Source organism: Acanthochromis polyacanthus, chromosome 2 (assembly GCF_021347895.1).
Source record: "Acanthochromis polyacanthus isolate Apoly-LR-REF ecotype Palm Island chromosome 2, KAUST_Apoly_ChrSc, whole genome shotgun sequence".
Taxonomy (NCBI): domain Eukaryota; kingdom Metazoa; phylum Chordata; class Actinopteri; family Pomacentridae; genus Acanthochromis; species Acanthochromis polyacanthus.
This window is the reverse complement of record NC_067114.1, coordinates 48,282,944-48,302,871: the sequence shown is the minus strand read 5'-3', so window position 1 is coordinate 48,302,871 and position 19,928 is coordinate 48,282,944. Positions and strand designations below refer to the sequence as shown.

Genomic DNA, 19,928 nt, shown 5'->3' with positions numbered 1-19,928 from the left:
GTGACATTATTTAGGTTGTAATAAGATCTAAAACATTCTGATTAGAAAATATAATTCCAGAACAACTGTTAACTTAAAAGCCTTTCCTTATTTGTAGTTTTTAAATTGCTTTAGTTATTTTAGATTTATGGAAACAATCTATAGAATATTCTACCGTAATAATAAACGTCTTTCAGAGACAGAAGTTCCAGATTTCTGTTGCATCTCTGCTAAAATGAGATGAGAGCAGAACAATGACAGCAGAGCAGTAATCCTGACTGTTTCTAATCTGAAAGAGTTTTTATTTCTGTGCGTGTTGCTGGATTACAGCTGAGTATCACTTTAATCCTTCACTCGTTTATTTCACATTAAATTCAGACGTCAAACAAACAGCAGAACATCAACCCTACAGAGAACCTCAGAGAACCTCAGAGAACTCAGGATTTATTCACTTTAAATGAAACGGAGCAGCAGGTTCTTCTGCATGAAGGAAACCAAGTTTACAGAAGAACTCTGAGTGTGTGCTTCTTTTCTTTCAGCTCTACAGGCTAAATGTTTTATCTGGTTTATTCTATGATCTTCAGTACCTCGGCTACCATCAGCTACAAAAACTAAAACTGATTTCTGTCCTGCAGAAGGTAAAGTTTGGTTCTTTGATCTGCTCGTTAAAGATAGAGAGTCGGTCTTCTACTGCTGGACGAGCTTCACAGTAGATCTACCTCCAATCACCATTTATTAAATCTGCGTCCACTAAAGAGCTCCGCCTCCTCCTCTAATCCTGATTACACTGACAGACGGAGGTCTCCACAGACCACCAGAGAGACGGAAGGCAACACTCAGGACTGGACCAGGAGGACCAGGAGGACCAGGAGGACCGGAAGGAGATACCAGGAGGAGAAGAAGGAGGACCCAGAAGACCAGGAGGAGATACCAGTTGGACCAGGAGAACAGAAGGAGACACCATTCGAAGAAGGAGGACCAGGAAGACCAGGAAGACCAGGAGGAGATACCAGGAGGAGAAGGAGGAGGACCAGGAAGACCAGGAAGACCAGGAGGAAGAGGAGAACAGATGGAGACACCATTAGAAGGAAGAGGACCAGGAAGACCAGGAGGAGATACCAGGTAGACCAGGAAAACTAGGAGACACCAGAAGGAGAGGCAGGGGAAAGCTGAAGGTGGAGAACAGCTGAACTCACCATCATGGACAGCAGAGGGAGGAGAGGGACGAATGGATCCTTCAGACACTCATCTGTCAAACGCAGCACGTCCTCTGGATCACAGAAGGTAAGAACGAGACCCTCAATAGACCCTCCTTAGACCCTCCTTAGACCCACCTTAGACCCACCTTAGACCCTCCTTAGACTCACCTTAGACCCTCCTTAGACTCACCTTAGACCCACCTTAGACCCTCCTTAGACCCACCTTAGACTCACCTTAGACCCTCCTTAGACCCACCTTAGACCCACCTTAGACCCTCCTTAGACTCACCTTAGACCCTCCTTAGACTCACCTTAGACCATCCTTAGACCATCCTTAGACTCACCTTAGACCCACCTTAGACCATCCTTAGACCCACCTTAGACCCTCCTTAGACTCACCTTAGACCCTCCTTAGACTCACCTTAGACCCTCCTTAGACTCACCTTAGACCCTCCTTAGACCCACCTTAGACCATCCTTAGACCATCCTTAGACTCACCTTAGACCCACCTTAGACCCTCCTTAGACCCTCCTTAGACCCACCTTAGACTCACCTTAGACCCTCCTTAGACCCTCCTTAGACCCACCTTAGACCCTCCTTAGACCCACCTTAGACTCACCTTAGACCCACCTTAGACCCTCCTTAGACTCACCTTAGACCCACCTTAGACCCACCTTAGACCCTCCTTAGACCCTCCTTAGACCCACCTTAGACCCTCCTTAGACCCTCCTTAGACTCACCTTAGACCCTCCTTAGACCCACCTTAGACTCACCTTAGACTCACCTTAGACTCACCTTAGACCCTCCTTAGACCCACCTTAGACTCACCTTAGACCCACCTTAGACTCACCTTAGACCCACCTTAGACCCTCCTTAGACCCACCTTAGACCCTCCTTAGACCCTCCTTAGACCCACCTTAGACCCTCCTTAGACCCACCTTAGACTCACCTTAGACCCACCTTAGACTCACCTTAGACCCACCTTAGACCCACCTTAGACTCACCTTAGACTCACCTTAGACTCACCTTAGACCCACCTTAGACTCACCTTAGACTCACCTTAGACTCACCTTAGACCCACCTTAGACCCTCCTTAGACCCACCTTAGACCCTCCTTAGACTCACCTTAGACCCACCTTAGACCCACCTTAGACTCACCTTAGACTCACCTTAGACCCACCTTAGACTCACCTTAGACTCACCTGACACCTCAGAGTCTCAGCTTGATTTCATCACATCTAAATAGTTTCTGGAGGTTCCTGTTCATGTTCCAGTTCCAGTTTTGTGTTCTTCATGTACTGTGTAATATATAATAATAACACTGGTGTTCTATCTGTGGTTCTTCTGAGCAACACCTTCAGAGGTTCCTTCAGAATGAACAAACTGTGATGTGTTCTGAGTCTGTCCAGAGGTTGTAAAGCTCTAAACACATCTGTAGCATCGTTTTCTTCCAACTTTAACTCTGGAAAATATTTCAGCTGCTTTGGATTTAAACAATTTCAGGATTTCGGTTCAGAAATCATCTTTTGGTCATGTGACCTGCCCCCCCCCCTCCCCCCAAAAAATTGATGTGACCTCCACACCCCCCACCCACCTCCCATGGTCATGTGACCCATCTGTCTCTGGTTTATTGTCTTCTTGTGACTTTTTCTCCACAAACAAAATCAGCATTTCATTTTTCTGATGCTGAAATCAGACTGAGAAATGTAGAAGTTACTGAAAGGATCAACAACCGATCAATCAATGATCAATCACTGATTAACCACTGATTTTGCTTTGCTGTATTTTATGTAGTATTTTTAATTTGCTGTATTTTATAGAGTATTTCTACTTTGCAGTATTTTGCTGAGTTGAATTAACTGAATACTTCTTCCATCACTTTTTATTTATTTTATTTTTGAAATGTTATTTTCGATATTTATTTTTTAAAATGGTGAGTATTTTGTCTGAGCAGCTTCCTGTTTCAAAATAAAAGCGGCTCATTAAGCAAACAGCTCTAATCTCATTAAATCCTGTAATCCAAATCTGTTCTCATTACTCAGCATTTACATGACAAACACAGACACGGAATCTGACACCAAGAACAAAAACACTTCATCTGGAGCTCCCCAGCTCTGGAACTCACTTCACCCGGATATCATTAACTGTGACACCCTCCAAAATGTTCAAATCCTAAATCAAAACTCACCTGTTGAGGACTGCATACTTTGTCACATCCTAACCTCACTGTGTCACACCTCTTTGCTGTTCTTTATTTTATTCTTGTTATTGGTACTTTTATTGTAAAGTTTTTAATTTTTGTCTTTAATTTTTATTCCTTTGTAAGTGTCCTTGAGTTCCTTGAAAGGCGCTTTAAATAAAGTTTATCATTATTATTATTATTAATGTTCCTGGAAAATTCAGTAAAACGACGTCTTTACGTCCGACATGAGGACCATCAGTGAGCAGGTCTGATGGTGGAACGAGAGTTCTAATGGGGCAGAGATTTAAATGTATTTTCCTTTAACTGGAACATGATTAGATTGTTAAAGCTCCTATTAGTGCCAGTCACAGCAAACCACCTGTTAGACTGGAAAATAAAGGTTTAATGTTGGTGGAACATCAGAGGAGACAGAAACCATCTGAGAACTGGTCTGGATTACTCCACCAAAGCAGAGCAGATATTCAGATCAGTGAACCCAGACAGGTTCAGGACTCCAGCTGCAGTATTTCTCCAGTTATGTCGTCAAACACTGACCCACAGATCAGTGGAAGGAAACACTCATCAGGACCTTCTCAGAACATTTAACTCCAAAGGGACCTCTGAGCCCAGATCTGAACACAGAAATCAGAGATTTATGAGGCTGTTAGGCATGAACTGTTATAAAAGCTTAGGTGGAATGACTCATGAGGAGAAAACATCATGGATGTTCTGTGATGTGCACAGACATTTTGGGGGGCAGGTGTTCAGTGAAAAAAAGGGCAACATGTAGAACCTTTGTCCGCCTTCATATAACAGTGTGAGATCTGAAAAATAAAAAATCAGGAACACATTTTCTGTAAAGGCATATATTTTTAACATCTTAATAATATCACACAAAGGGTCAATAAAAGTCAAAGTTCTAATAATAGTTCACAAATCTCCCTCAAATCTTACATCTGTGGCATTGTGCTGTGATTAAACTGCACCTTTCAGAGTGTCCTTTTATTGTGGGCAGTCTAAGGCACACCTGTGCACTAATCATGGTGTCTAATCAGCACCTTGATATGGCACACCTGTGAGGTGGATGGATTATCTCAGCAAAGGAGAAGTGCTCACTGTCACACATTTAGACAGATTTGTGAACATTTGAGAGAAATGCTGATATTGTGTCTGTGGAAAAAGTTTTAGATGTTTGAGTTCATCTCATAAAAAATGGGAGTAAAAAAAATGCTATGTTTATATTTTTGTTGAGTGTAGTTCCATCAAATCACTTTGTGTTGACAAAATAAATCAGGAACAGATTTTAAGATATCTCAATAAAATTATAGGCAAAGGCCCTAAACAGTGAACATGACTCTGATGTTGACTCTGACCTTTGTTCTTCATGATCTGTCTCCTCATGCTCCTTAGATGTTTTTTAATCCAGGAGAGCAGAGAGCTGCTTCCCTGCTGGAGCTCCCTTTCTTTGTCTCTCTTCATCTTTTCCCTTCTGGGCATGCTGCGATTGATAAATTAAACAAGATCGACAATATCAAGACCGGTTCCTGACATTAGGCTACAACAAGGCAGAAAGCTGCTTTTTCTTTTTGTCATTTAGCAAATAAATCACAGCAAGTGTTGCCTCTACCTAAAGTAGGCTAATAATAAACCTGCACAAACTAAATATTCAGTTACAGTATACTGCTCATATGCTGTACCAATTCACCAAATAACATGGGTTGTGTGGTCATCGTTGTCACGTTATGTCGATTAATTGATTATTATTTTAGGTAGCGTCAAGCTTTTTAAGCAGACAGGCTGTCGGCTAATTTAGGCACGGTTGTTTAGCGCTGCATGAGACCGGCTACTTCACAACAGAGACAAATAAATGCACCGTGTGGCAACTGAGGCTGATGAACTATAACTGGACTCATTTACATGTTACCTGGTTGGTGGCTGCAATCAGGGTGGAGATGCCTATGGGCTGTGCAGCTGCTGCCACACGCGTCTCTGCTCCTCATGTTCACGTTACGAGATGGGGTGGGGCGAGTCGAGGCACAGCACGGGTCGTGTGTGTGCGTCTGTGTGTGTTTAATGTTTACATTTTTTTTAAAAAGTTGAGATGCGGAGGGTGCCTGTTTGATACTGAGGAGCATCACCTGCTGTCTATCTGTGCACACCACTGTTATGGAGTTTGGATGGAAGAGAGTTCCTGCTTTAGGACCTGAGTGATTCTGATGACCTGAAGAGAAGAAGCTTAAACACAAAGAATCCTGAGCAGTTCAGCTGCAGGTTTGGCTTCACACTCTGGGAGTTCCCCTGAGCTGATCGGTGGAGTCTGAAGGATGAAAACTCTGCTGTGGGGAAGCTCAGCAGTCATGAGACTCCAGGAAGGATTAACTCGGATCCAGTCATGAGACCTTCTGCAACAAAGAGTTTTGCTGCCTCACATGCTGGTCACATGAAGCCCTGGGCTGCATAAAGCCAAGTCCTCATCCAGCCAGAGACCTGGCAGTCCTTATTGAGTCTTCATCAAGTCTTCATCTCCACTTCATCAAATCTTCATCAAGACTTCTTCAAGTCTGAAAGAGTCTTCATCAAGTCTTTATCTGGTTTGGACAGAATCTCCATGGATCAGGTTCAGGCTGATCTTCAGGTTGATCTTCAGGCTGATCTTGGAGCTGCTGCATCTCAGAGGTCTGTTGGTCTGAACTTTTTTCTTAGACAGATAATTATGTCAGAAAACTGGATGAAAAGAGAACAAAACTGCAAAAACTCTGTAAATGTTTCAGTTTTCCAGCCCTTTATATCTTCAAAAACCACTGAAAGTCCAACTTTTACTTCACGTTGGTCCAGAATGTCAGGAGCTCTAGAAGCATTTTCTTTATCAGACAGGAATTAAATGATGTCGACTGACTTTATTCCAGTTGGATCCTTTCACCCGTTCTGGGTTCAGAAACAGAAATCTGTGAATCTGGAAGAGCTTTAAACAGCCGCTACACTTTTGTTGTTTCTAATTCAGTTCAATTCAAAGAACTTTATTTTTCCGTTAGGAACTTCATTTGTGCCAGAGCATCTGTGCGTTTACTGGCCATAGAGTTCTTGTACACGGCAACATAACACGCATAATAAACACAAGCAACATACGATATACACAACACATCCAACATACCGGAGATAAGAGATAAAAAGACTAATAAAAATTAAGATTAAAAAGGTACGTTATCCATACAAAAGAGTGAGGTGCCAAATACATAAATAATTAAAACGATTCTGAAGAGTTGGTAGTAAAATAAATAAAATGACTCAGCCATTCATAAGTTTGATGGATGGAGGCATGAAACTTCACATGGCTGCCTTGGTCTTAATGAGTGACCTGTATCTCTGACCTGAGTGCAGCAGACTGTAGTGGCTGTACAGTGTGTGAGTGTCTGATGCTATCTGTCCTGCTGTAGATGCTGATTAATGGTTCTTGCTCCAGTCCAATTATTTTACTGCTCATTGTTATGATTTTGTTTAGTGGATTGGATGGATGGTGGATAGGGACCAGGCTGAGATGTTGAAGGTGATAACTGATTCAATGAAACATTTGTAGAAAGCCATTAGAACCGACTGGTGAACCTCAAATTTTCGGAGTTTCCGTTGTAAAAAGAGGTGCTGTTGACATTTGGAAAAGATGCTTTCACTGTTTGGTTGGAAGGTGAGTTTGTGATCAATCAATTGTCCTGAGGTGTTTGAATGAGCCAACTCTCTCTAATGCCTGGTTGTTGACTGACAAAGTGGGGATGATGGGAGGATCTCTGCGAAAGTCCACAACTAATTCTTTAGTTTTTGAGGGATTCGGCTCAAGACAGTTCAGCCTACACCACTCTGCAAAACTGTCCATCTCACCCTGTAGGTCTCCCTGGGAGTTGGTGGTGTCAATGATCACAGTGTCATCGGAGTATTTAATGTATGTGAAACCTTGCTTTGTGCTCTTACAGTCATTTGTATAAAATGTGTACAAAACTGGTGAGATGACAGAGCCTTGAGGGACTCCTGTGGAGACTGTTCTGGATGCTCTGAGGTGGCCATTGGACCCTCTGGTGTCTATATGTCAGGAAAGAGATGATCCAGAGAATCTGATGTGGATTAACAGCCGTCTGGAGCAGTTTCCGTCCCATCAGATGAGGTTGCACAGTCTTCAAAGCACTGGAGAAGTCCATAAAGACCATTCTGATGAGTGACTTGGGCTTTTAAAGATGGGTGTGAGTGCTATGCAGCAGGGTTAGAATGGCATCATCCACAGCCCTGTGCTGCTTGTAGGCAAACTGAAGGGGGTCAGCATGCATACTGTCCTCTTCCTGAAGCTGGGAGAGAATACGCCTTTCAAACCCTTTCATGACCAGAGATGTTAATGATGCAGGCCAGTAGTCATTGTCACAAGTGGGTTTGCTCTTTTTGGCTATGGGACAGATGATCAAGGACTTCTAGAGTGAGGGGACTGAGTGTTCAAACAAAGAGCGGGTGAAGAGATGCAGAAGACACCAACGAGCCGGCTACTGCAGGCCCTCAGCAGCCGACCACAGATCCGGTCAAGTCCTGGTGTTCTGTTTGGTTTAACGTTTAGGTTAGGTTTCTAATTCAGAAGGTTGAGTTGGTTTGATTGTGTTTCTATCACAGGAAATTCTCTCCTCTGGAGGAACTTCATGATGAGGCAGCAGCTTCAGAAAACACCTCAACTGATCAGTGATCAGTGATCAGGTCCCACTGTCAACTGATCAGAGCAGGATGAAGATGAAGATGATGATGATGATGATGAAGGTGGAGGTTCACATGAAAAGACAATAAACCTGAAGCTCATGTTAGACGTTAATCCTCCATCATGCAGAGTGCAAAAATCTCACAAAGAGCAGACACACAACACAACTACACACACACACAACACAACTACACACACACACACAGACACACACCCACACACACACACACACACACAGCTTAGTTTCCAGCAGATAAAGAGCCGCTCTGTGTTTCTGTGTTTTCGCTGCAGCATTAAGAGGATTTAGTCGTAGAGGAATGGAAGCTGTACTCTTCCAGTAATTAGTCAGATCCATTCAGATCACATGCTGCTGCTGCTTCTTCTGCTTTTCATCTGAAGGAGGAGAACCTGAACCAGAAACCAGCATTTATGATGCACAGAAGGAATCTGCAAACCTCTACAATATAAAATAATAATAAATATCTGAGGATAGGGTTAAAGCTGCTCCAGATGTTTACATCAGTCTGAACTTCACTGCTTCCTTTAAACTGCATTTCCTGCCTCATTAATGCTGTAGTTTATATTAACAGAAGAAAATCTCTCTTTTATGTCACCTTAACAGAACAGAAACAGAAATGCTGTAGAATTTTATTTAAACAGGCAGAAATGAGCTCCTTTTTCTGTTTTTCTTCTGTATTAATTCATCTCTGAACTTATTCTTTAAATCAGTCAGATTTCTTTTTCCAGAATCGAAACCATAATTCAGAAATAAGACAAAAATGATTCTTCTTTCCCTGTTAAATGACTGATGAGAGTTCCTCAGCAGCATTCTGATGGTTCTTGTTCTTGTGTTTCAGACTCAGAAAGCATGGATCGAGAGAACCTTCCAGAAGAGAGAATGCATCCAGATTATTCCCAGCAAAGACGCCAGCAGGTTCCACTCTCACATTTACTCCAACAGATAAATGTCCTTTTAAAATACCGAGAAACGTTCCCACAATGTTACCTAAATGTTTTGATAATGTTAAAATATGTTCTAATCTAATGTTGAAGTAACGTTTCTACAAAATAAAAAGGCTTTTAGCTGGTTTTATTCTGTCTGATTGGGTTCATGATGAACAAAGAAGAATGTTCTAAAGATTCACAAAATATTCTCAGATGTTATCGAGGCCTCAGAAGACAAAATGTTTTATATGCAGAACCTTTTATAACGTTCCTGTGATGTGGTCTGTTAAAGGTGAGGGAACACATTGTACAACGTTCTTCTATTAAACGTTTTCTACTCAAAGGATCCATAGATCCATAGAGTGTAGATCTGCAGACAGTCTAGGTTCAGTTCATCACTTCAGTCTGTGGGTGGCACGGTGGCTCAGTGGTTAGCACCGTCACCTCACAGCTAGAAGATCTCTGGTTCACGTCCCTGTCTGGGATCTTTCTGCATGGAGTCTCCATGTTCTCCTGCTGGGTTCTCCAGGTTCCCCAGCTTCCTCCCATAGTCCAATAATGTTCTGAGGTCCATTAGTGAGTCTACATTATCTGTAGGTGTGAGTATTTGTCTCTATGTGGAGCCCTGTGATAGACTATTTCCTGTCCAGGTGAACCTGTGATTACAGGCAGATTTTCGGGGGGCGGGGGTTGTAAATATCTTTCAATAACTAATCACAGCCCTCATTGTTGGTTTTGTTTTGTATTTAGAGCTTCTAGGAGCTTCAGTAAAAGGCAAATGGACTTCCTGAAGGTTCTAGAAGACATTTTACCTGAAGTGAAAGAGAAGTCCAGTTGCTTCAAGTTTCTACAGACGCTGGTTCTCTGATGATGTGCAGCTGAACCTGTTTATCTGAGGGTCAGACAGGAAGTTCCTCCTTAAGATGTTGTTGATGTTCAGGTGCAGCTGTGGTCAGCTGGTGGCTCAACACACCTCCATCCCTCCCAAAGATGAAGGAGCTCCACTGGTCCAGCTGGAGCCTGCAGAGAGGTGGAGCGCAGTGAAACACACCCAGACCTCCCCGACTGACGCCTACGGCATCCTGGAGTTTCAGGGAGGAGGACTCGTCAACAAAGCCATGGTACCAGTGAAGCAGATCTGCTGGGTTTATTAGGAGCTTCATGTTAGAGATCTTAACACTGACTCCTCCTTGTACCTCCCCAGTACATCAGGGTCTCCTATGACTCCAAACCAGACTCACTGCTCCACCTCATGGTGAAGGACTGGCAGCTGGAGCTCCCCACGCTGCTCATCTCCGTCCACGGAGGCCTTCAGAACTTCGACCTGCCCCCCAAACTAAAGCAGGTCTTTGGCAAAGGACTGATCAAAGCTGCCGTCACCACCGGGGCCTGGATCTTCACCGGAGGAGTCAGTACAGGTACCGACCGGTGGAGCTCCTCCCTCCCAGAGCAGCGGGTTCCAGTCTGTATGCTATGCTAAGCTGGCTGTTTCTAGTCTGTATGCTATGCTAAGCTGACTGTTTCTAGTCTGTATGCTATGCAAAGCTAGCTAGTTTCCTATGTATCCAAGCTTAGTGTCTGATCCAGATCTCCTGATCCTGATCCTGGTCCTGATCTTCTTCTGTGTTTCAGGAGTGATTCGTCATGTTGGAGATGCTCTAAAGGACCACTCGTCTAAGTCCAGAGGTAAAGTCTGCGCTATCGGCATCGCACCGTGGGGCATCGTGGAGAACAAAGAAGATCTGGTCGGCAGAGACGTAAGACCACCAGCCTGACTAAGACCTTCACCGTGGCATCTAGAAGACCCTCCTGTGACTTCCAGACTCCCTTCTGTGTTTCAGGTGACCCGGTCCTACCAGACCATGTCCAACCCACTCAGCAAGCTGTCGGTCCTGAACGGGAGCCACTCTCACTTCATCCTGTCCGACAACGGGACCAGCGGGAAGTACGGCGCTGAGGTCCGCCTCCGCCGGCAGCTGGAGAAACACATTGCTCTGCAGAAGATCAACACACGTGAGTCGCAACCATGTGACCTGCCCAGACAGCCAATCAGTGCCAGTGTTCAGACCGGTCCAGGTGACTGATCATGTGACCTGTGAGTTTCCCTTTGTCATCCTATGCCTGGATCAGTCTGTAAGGCAGGGACAGCAAAGGGAGGCTCAGCCGTCACCTCTCACCGCCGAGGAGCCATCAGAACCCTGACCCAGACTGCCAGAACCCACCAGAACCCACCAAAAAACCACAGGCTGACCCAGACCGCCAAGACCACCAGAACCACCAGAACACACGAGACAGACCCAGACTACCACAACCCACCAAATAAACCACAGGCCAACCCAGAACACTATAAGGGTCCAGATCCAGAAACTTATCTAGCACCGGGCACCATGACAAAGACTTCTGTGGAGCTTAATGACCTCCGACTGCAGCATAAAGTCAACAGAACCTCTGAGTTCTGTTCAGTTAATCTTCAATGGAGATAAATGGGTCCTTCAACAAGATGTTTGTTTCAAACATTTATTTTACATTTTTTACTGAAGATATCACCTGAAGGTTGTTATTTTTTGGTCCTTTTATCAGTGAGTTAAGATTTACTGTCATCACTAAAAAACCAAGTTAAAGGTTAAAGGAGGATTCGGTCATCTTCACCTAAATACTGGTTCTAGTTCAAGAACTCTCTGCTGGTCTCACTGGAGAGTTTAACGCATCGCTCTTATAAATACACGGATGTTCATTTCTGCACTGAGTGGAAAACAAACTGGATAAGTCTCTGAAACAGTGTTCTGCTCTCCAGAGCTTCAGTCAAAATCTCTTACAGGATTCAGAACCAAGTGAAGAAGAACTGGAAGCACCAACAGATCCCAGAGAATGTTTCTAACTCAGCACCATTAGTGCTAAAAGCTAACTGCTAATGTGTGCTAAGCTCGGCTAAACCATGTGACCGTGCTGCTGTTCTTCCAGGTCTGGGCCACGGCGTCCCGGTGGTCTGTCTGATCGTGGAGGGAGGTCCCAATGTCATCACCATCGTCCTGGAGAGTCTGAGGGAGGAGCCTCCCGTCCCGGTGGTGGTCTGTGATGGCAGCGGCCGAGCCTCAGACATCATTTCATTCGCTCACAGATACTGTGAGGAGGACGGGTGAGGAAACATCAGCTGGTCAGCAGATTCGGGCTGACGGATCAGACTCACCTGATCACCTGATCTAACGATCACCTGATCTAATGATCACCTGATCTAAGACTGACTGGATGCCAGCTGTCAGCTTCATGTCAGTTCTAATACAGTAAACTACCACATGTAACGTTACTTTATGTTTACTTTCAGGTGACTCCTTCTAGACCTCCTGATTAGTGGTACTATGACTCCTTCTAGACCTCCTGATTAGTGGAACTATGACTCCTTCTAGACCTCCTGATTAGTGGAACTATGACTCCTTCTAGACCTCCTGATTAGTGGAACTATGACTCCTTCTAGACCTCCTGGTTCCTGCTGACTCTGTGCTTCTCTGGTTTTTAGTTGCTCATTGATCTTCTTGGATCTTTTTCCATCTTTGTCGAGTCTCTCAGTCAGATGTTTCTCTTCCTCTGTGCAGTTCTTCTCCATGTGGAGCCATGATGCAGACATAGATAGACCCAGTCCATAGGTCCAGGACTGAGAACGTTCTGCTGTTCTCAGATCCTTTCAGAACCATGTTCATCAGTTTCTTAGTAAAATGTTTGTCTCTGTTCATCAGAGGAAATGATCTGCTGTTCTAAACAGACATAATGCAGTTATTTAGCAGTGACTTTAGATCTCCCACAGAGCTGCTGTTGATCCTGTCTGATGATATTATGGGCTACATTCACGTGTCATTCAGTTCACTCATATCATCATTTCACTTTAATCATTTTTACTGTAATCTGAAAATATTACAGCTTAAATTATAATATATGAATGATTTAATCTCTAAATTGTCTAACTGTAATCTAGTGATAGAACAGATTTAATCTTTAGCTATTCTAACTAATTGATCATTTTTATCTGGAACATGTGATTTAATTGAGTTTATTTTATTCAGCAGAAACAGACCACAGAGAACTTGAGCCTGTAACTGTGTGGTTTGTTGATCATCTGCTTCTCCTGTTGGTCCTCAGGGTGGTGAGCGACAGCGTCAAAGACCAGCTGCTGGTCACCATCCAGAAGACCTTCAACTACAGCCGAGGCCAGGCCCAGCAGCTGTTCCTCATGGTGATGGAGTGCATGAAGAAGAGAGCTCTGGTAGGAGGACCCTGTAGAGCTGCTGCTCATCACCCCTTGTCCCTTCATCCATCCACTTCCTGTTTGTGTCACATTAAAGTTGTCAGACTGAAGGGAGAAGATACCAACTCATGGTTCCACTCATACTCCCCTCATGAATTCATAAATAAATCTTATTCAGCTTTTACTTTTTGTGGAGGATGTTATTAAAATGTTTTTATTGATGATAATTGTGACATTTTATCTAAATACTGTTCGGGTATTTATGGATATTTATCTGTTATTGTATTTTGTCAATATTTTGTTTATTTGCGTTACGAATGATGGAGCAGCTCAGGCGCAGAAAATGACCAAACAGACATTGAATGCAACACAAAGTTTATTTACAGAACAAAAGACTACAAAAATGGCGTAGTGAACTACAGGAAATGGAACTAAACACTCAAACTAAACTCACGGCTACTCCTAGAGGCCTGGGGAAACTATGCACGATCAACTCACTTTTGGTAACACCAAGGTAAGAAGAAAAGCGCAAAACTTAACTGCCAAAAACCAAACTAACACTATGAAACTTAGACTGTGAACACTAGGAAGACTTATCCTACTCTAACTAGAGTGGGAGGCTAGACTAGCACACGACTAAATGCCAGATGTTCAGGACCGGTTCACAGCTGCAGGTTCTGTCTCCTTTGGATGGACAACCGGGAACCAGAGACTGGCAACAGTGTGGTAACAGCAGGATCAGGTGGATCCAGAACTGCGGTAAAAGGAGGACAATGGTTAGAAACTGAAGAAAGAACACTGGAGCAGAATGGCTGGTGTAACGAGCTGTGAACAGTTTACTGGCAGAGTCACAGTCTAGCATGGAGAGGTGTTTGCGTCTGGTTATATTGCAGTCAGAGTGGAGGTTGATTGGCTGACGTCCAACTGTCCCTGATTACGGCGAATGTGAAACACCTGTCGCTGCTGCTTGACGGTCCTCCAGGGAGATAGAGTGGAGAGAAGGGAGGGGGAGGGCACTATCTGGACCTGTCAGCAGCCGGCCTGACAATTTGGGGGATTTTTCAACATCTTTTTTGGCAGTTTCAAACCTTTAACTGATGTTTTTGATATTTTTCAGACATTTAATAAAATTTTAAGTAAAGTATTTTGGGATCATTTCTGAACCTTTGGGGCATTTTAAAAGCTTTAAAGTTTATTTGTCTGGTCATTTCCAACAGCCCAAAGGGTGACCAAAGATCTTCACAGTAAAAAACAAGAAGATAACTTAAAACAGGACAAACAATTACACCTACAGGCAGGTTTAGAATAATTGATTAACCTCAGCATGTTTCTGGACTGTGGGAGGAAACCCACCATGTACACGGAGAACATGGAGACTCCATGCAGAAATAAGATTTTATTACATTTTGTTATTATATTATTGATACATTCAAATATTTTTCAATTTAGTGATGTTGTTGAAAACAATTTTATTTTTCTGATATTTTTTGTTGTCGTAGTAATATTTTAATTATTTTTATTTTAACTTTCATTGTATTATTTTATTTTTGCTTGACAGTTTTTTAGATGACGGATTTTGATGTTTTTTCCTGATATTCCTTTCTGTGTATTCTTGAATTTTTTGAATCAATTAATTGAAAATCAAACTTGATTACTGATCTGCTGAAAGCTGCTGAACAGGTTTAATTCTGGCCTCCAGTGTGAATCATTTCCTCTTTTTTTAATGATCAGCTGTTTTCTGTGTGGAGATGTAGAAGTTCTGACTTGTTAGAATCAAATCTCTCAGTTCCACCAGTGGAGGTCTGAAGGAACATTTGCATGAACCAGCAGGAACCCTCCAGTTGGACCTCCTGGTTCCACGGCTGCACAACTGAACATTAACATAATGATGGAGGTTTTACCTTAAACCTGCAGCACTTAGCAGAGATTGTTCTGTGACCCTCCAGCATTTATTTAATCCCACAATCCTCGGCTTCTTCCGGAGAACAGCTGCAGCAGCAGACTGCCGTAAATTTAAAAACATCTCAGCATCAATTCACTTAAACTGATCTGCAGTCAGATTAAAACACTCAGCTGAACCGACCGAAGTCCGAATAAATGAGCCGTAAGAACAGCAGGGAACAGGTCCACTCTCATCGATGAACTCCAGAACAACGGACCTGCTCAGAACCAGAGGAACCTGATCAGAACCAGAGGAACCTGCAGGAACACACTGGACGTGAGAGAACCAAACTCCAGAAGAACCAGAACCAAAACAAACACAGAACAACGATCAGTAAACCACCAGAACAAGCAGACAGATATTAACACAGGACTTTCTGACCCAGTTTTTTTTTGTCCTGATCAGCTGAAACAGCACCTCAGTCTGCTTCTGGAATAAACACTTTAAGAGCATCAGAGTTACTGAAACTAATCCAGTGGTTCTGTTTGACAGATAAATATCTGTGAAATGCAGGAAGAACAAATCTTTATTTTTGTACCTGTGTGTTACTTAAGGTTCTGTAGGTGGAACTTTATTGGAAAGATCCAGGAGAACCCGGTCAAGATGTAGCATTAGAGAGTAAATGTAGTTCTAGAGGGTAAATGTAGCATTAGAGGGTAAATGTACTGTTAGAGGGTAAATGTAGTACTAGAGGGTAAATGTAGTACTAGAGGGTAAATGTAGCGTTAGAGGGTAAATGTACTATAAGAGGGTAAATGTAGTGTTAGAGGGTAAATGTAGTACTAGATGGTAGGATGTACTGCAGTAAACCTGCTTCTCTCCATGATGTCAGTAAAATGTAGATCAGCTGTAGTACCTGGTTGTTCCAGCAGGTGGAGCCTCTTCCCGTTTAACCCTGTAGAGACCAGGAGGATTAAAGCAGAGAGCATTGTGGGAGTTTAGCAGCAACGGGCACCATGACAAAGACTAATGAGGAGGTTCATGACCTCCAACTAGAACTCAAATGTTCTAAGATGAATTGTTTCATGGTTTTCAGTTCTCTAGGATCTCTGCTGTGTCGCTGTGGTTTTGTGTAATCAGTGTTGTGTGTGTGTTTGTGTTCGTGTAGATCACAGTGTGTTTGTTCTTGTAGATAAGTGTTGTTTGTTTGTGTAGATCACAGTGTTCAGGATGGGCTCAGAGGGACAGCAGGACATTGAGATGTCCATCCTCACAGCTCTGCTCAAAGGTAACATTCAGCAGGACAGTAATGATGTAATGCTGCTGTTTTTGTTGTATCCATTTATAGTTTTTTTGTTGGTGTGTCTGTTGTTGACTATGTTGTTGAATATTGACTGTTTTCGTGTTATGATTGATATGTTGATGCTGTGTGTAATGTTGATGTCTTGTTGTTGAATGCCAGATGATGCTTAATGTGGTGATGTTCGCTACATCCATGTGTCATGGATGCCCTCGCAGTCAATGATATTGTTGCTGCTTGTTGCGCTTGTTCTGATGATGTTGTTTATGTTTTGGTGCTGTTGCGCTGTCGATGTTGATATTAATCGATGATGTTGTTGATCGTTGTTGTTGTTTGATCAAATGTTGTTTTCAGGTACATGCCGTCGGCGTCTGGATCAGCTAGAGTGTGGCTCCTGGCTGGAAAAGTGGGACATCAGCTCGCAGTCAGCATTCTTCGTGTAACGACACCACTGCCAGTGAGTTCACTGTGGAACATCTGTCAATCAATCAGTCACTTAATCATCAATCAGTCCACAATCCGTCAATCATCAATCCAATCAGTCCACTCAAATCCTCCATTCAATCAATCCAATCCAGTGTTAGACTCCATGTGTGAGAAGTTCCTGCTGTTGTTCAAAGAGATTTCAGCTTATCGTGTGCTCGGATTATTTGATCCCCTGATCAATAACGCTGATTGAATTAATGTCTCTCCCAGCCTGTTCAGGTATTTCACCAGGCTGATCGCCCTAAAAGCCCCGGCGGCCCAGAGGCCAGTCACTGCGGGGCGCAGGAAAGGGAAAAGCCCGGGGCAAGAAAGCGGCCACAAGGGGGAAAAGCCAACCAAGGAAACCACCCTGAAGAGAGACCGACCACGAGACGAACTGGAGCGCTCGCTGGTGAGGACACGAATCGAACCAGAACTAGAACCTAAGAACAGAATCTGAACCAATAGAACCTAGCCAGAATCTTTAACCCAGAATCTGAACCAGAACCTGATCTGAAAAAACCAGAACCAGTAAGAGCCAGAAGCCAGAACCAGACAGAACCAGAATCTGAACCAGAACTAGAAACAGAACCAGAATCTGAACCTGAATCTGAACTGAACTGACCAGAACCAGAAAATGAACCAGAATCTGATCCCAAAATCTGCTGAACCAGAACAGAATCTTGACACCAGAACAAGAATCTGAACCAAACACCCAACGACGAATCAGAATCCAGAACCATATACTTCCGAATCCAGACCTTGAATCTACTGTCCAGAACCAAACGACTAACAGGATTAAAAAAAACTTAGGAGAATACAACAAACGAACAATAGAAAAACGTGAGTTCAGAAATAGAGATGATGATGAGATGATGATGATGATGGAAGGGTGTGTTCTGGTACAGGCTAGAACTCTCTGGAACAGGCCATGATGGATGCCTCTGGTGTTGGACCGGGTTACTTTGTTGATAGCTGCCCTCCTGATGAGAACGAGTGAACATCCATCACTTCCCACCATCCCCCGGCTGGAGAGCTTGACACAACACGCGTGAGGATGAGGAGGATGAAGAAGGAGAAGGTAGAGGAGTCTCTCCAAGCACGGTGAGGATGTGAGAGTGGATAGAGGATGAAGGATGAAAAGCTTTCTACAGATACAGTGAGGATGAGGAGGGATGAAGGAATGATGAACAGGTAGAAGGAGCTTCTACAACACCCGGGTGGGATTGAGGAGGATGAAGATGGATGAAGCTCGATAGCTGAACCGGCCAGCTCATCACAGACTCGTGTCAGCCCACGAGCCCAGCTAGAAGTCATTCGGAGATGAGGAAGGATGAAGATGATGATGAAGTTAAGATGGAGCTCTCCAATTACAGGAGGATGAGGACGATGAAGATGATGAAAGGTAGAAGGAGCTTCCAACCACGGTGAGGATGATAGAGGATTGAAGAATGATGCGAATGCGTATAGAGGAGCTTTCCAACAACGGTGGAGGATGAGGGAGATGTGAAGAGGGATGAAGTAGAGAACAGCCTATAACACGGTGAAGATGAGGGAGGAATGAGGTAGAGAGCTCTTACAATCACACGGTGAGGATGAGGAGGATGATTGAGGAATGGGATAGATGATGATGAAGGTGTAAGTTCTGCTGTGTGGAGTCTATCGCCCCTGCTGGTGACATTCTGGACACTGCAGCTGTATTCCAGTTGTAGGAGAACATTCTTCTGGTTGAGATGGGAAGTTCTGTGAGTGAAACATGAAGGAGGATCCAGAGATTCATTAATGAAGTTTCTTCTGCTGCAGAGACTCCATCCTCCTCTTTAATAAAAGATCCAGAAATCATGAACTACAACGAAATAATCAATAATTACTGCAACAAAAATCCAGAGTCTCACGAAAGGAAACTCATTTAACAGCTGCAGAAAGTTTCAACCATACAGAAATGTGATTCAGCAGCAGAAACTCGCAGAGACTCCTGAAGGGGTCATCATCCTTCATACCTGGAGAGGAAGGTCAATAAATCCATGAAAGTTCCTGAGAATCTGATCTGACCCTGAGACAATTTAAGGGAATCAAGAGGAGATCAGAGATGATCATCTTCCAGAATGTTCTGGATGTTCGGATTCCAAGCAAGAATCTACAGAGTCCAACCTTCAATATGATGCTGTGTTATGGATCCAACAAACTGCTCCTCTTAAAAATCTTCAGAATAAAGTTAAACTCTGAACGACATACTGACATCACACAATTAATGTTTAAACTGGAGATCTTTTTGGTTCACTAGAAGACATGATATATAAATAAAACATTCAGCAGCCAGTAATATGTGAACACGTCTCACACAATTTTTTTTAGTTTCGATGAAAATACTTATTATAATAATAATAATAATAATAATAAATAATAATATATATAATAATAATATATTAATAATACAACACACACAACAACTAATAATAAAATAATAAATAATTAATAATAAAGTAGTTTAGTTAAAACTCACAAGCTTGTTGTATTGATTATTGATGATTTGATCATAGCTGGTTGTAGTGATTATGATTAACTAGCTGGTTGCATTGATTATTGATTACAGCTGGTTGTAATTGATAAGGATCAAATGAAGCTCAGATTTGATTAAACTTATTTTATGAAACCTTTGACGTGGGAAGCTGAACTTTCACAGACATCTTTAAATAAAAGCTCTGTTCTGTAACATTCCAAGTGACTGAACTTGAGGCTGACGCTGCAGTCTTCTCACCTGGAAGGTTCAGGGCCTTCATCTCAGGGGAACTTGAACTGCCTTGAGGAGTTTCTCCTGCTACTCCGGATGAACCTGAATGTTCTCTGAATGAATCAGATAAATCTGAAGCAGAACAAAGCCCTCAGCTTTAATCTCCGTGTTCTCAGAGATCTGCAGCTTAGTGGTGCATCAGCTGCTTCTTCCTGCTGCCGCTGATCTTAATCTGCTGCTTCTAAAACAACACACCATCAATGCTCAGATTCTGCTCTCTGCATGTCC

At 43.1% G+C, this 19,928-nt stretch overlaps 1 protein-coding gene across 1 annotated transcript in view; it reads left to right on the top strand.

The window, feature by feature from the left end:
* The first annotated feature begins 1,126 nt into the window (after positions 1-1,126).
* Positions 1,127-19,928, top strand: part of LOC110951781 (transient receptor potential cation channel subfamily M member 1-like) — a 62,506-nt gene continuing 43,704 nt past the window's right edge. Inside the window, exons 1-9 of the mRNA XM_051944604.1 lie at positions 1,127-1,263; positions 8,938-9,014; positions 9,966-10,146; positions 10,230-10,443; positions 10,658-10,782; positions 10,867-11,038; positions 11,987-12,161; positions 13,157-13,280; positions 16,360-16,432. Coding sequence (XP_051800564.1) covers positions 1,180-1,263; positions 8,938-9,014; positions 9,966-10,146; positions 10,230-10,443; positions 10,658-10,782; positions 10,867-11,038; positions 11,987-12,161; positions 13,157-13,280; positions 16,360-16,432 — 1,225 coding nt within the window. The 5' untranslated portion in view covers positions 1,127-1,179. The remainder of the gene's footprint in view (positions 1,264-8,937; positions 9,015-9,965; positions 10,147-10,229; positions 10,444-10,657; positions 10,783-10,866; positions 11,039-11,986; positions 12,162-13,156; positions 13,281-16,359; positions 16,433-19,928) is intronic.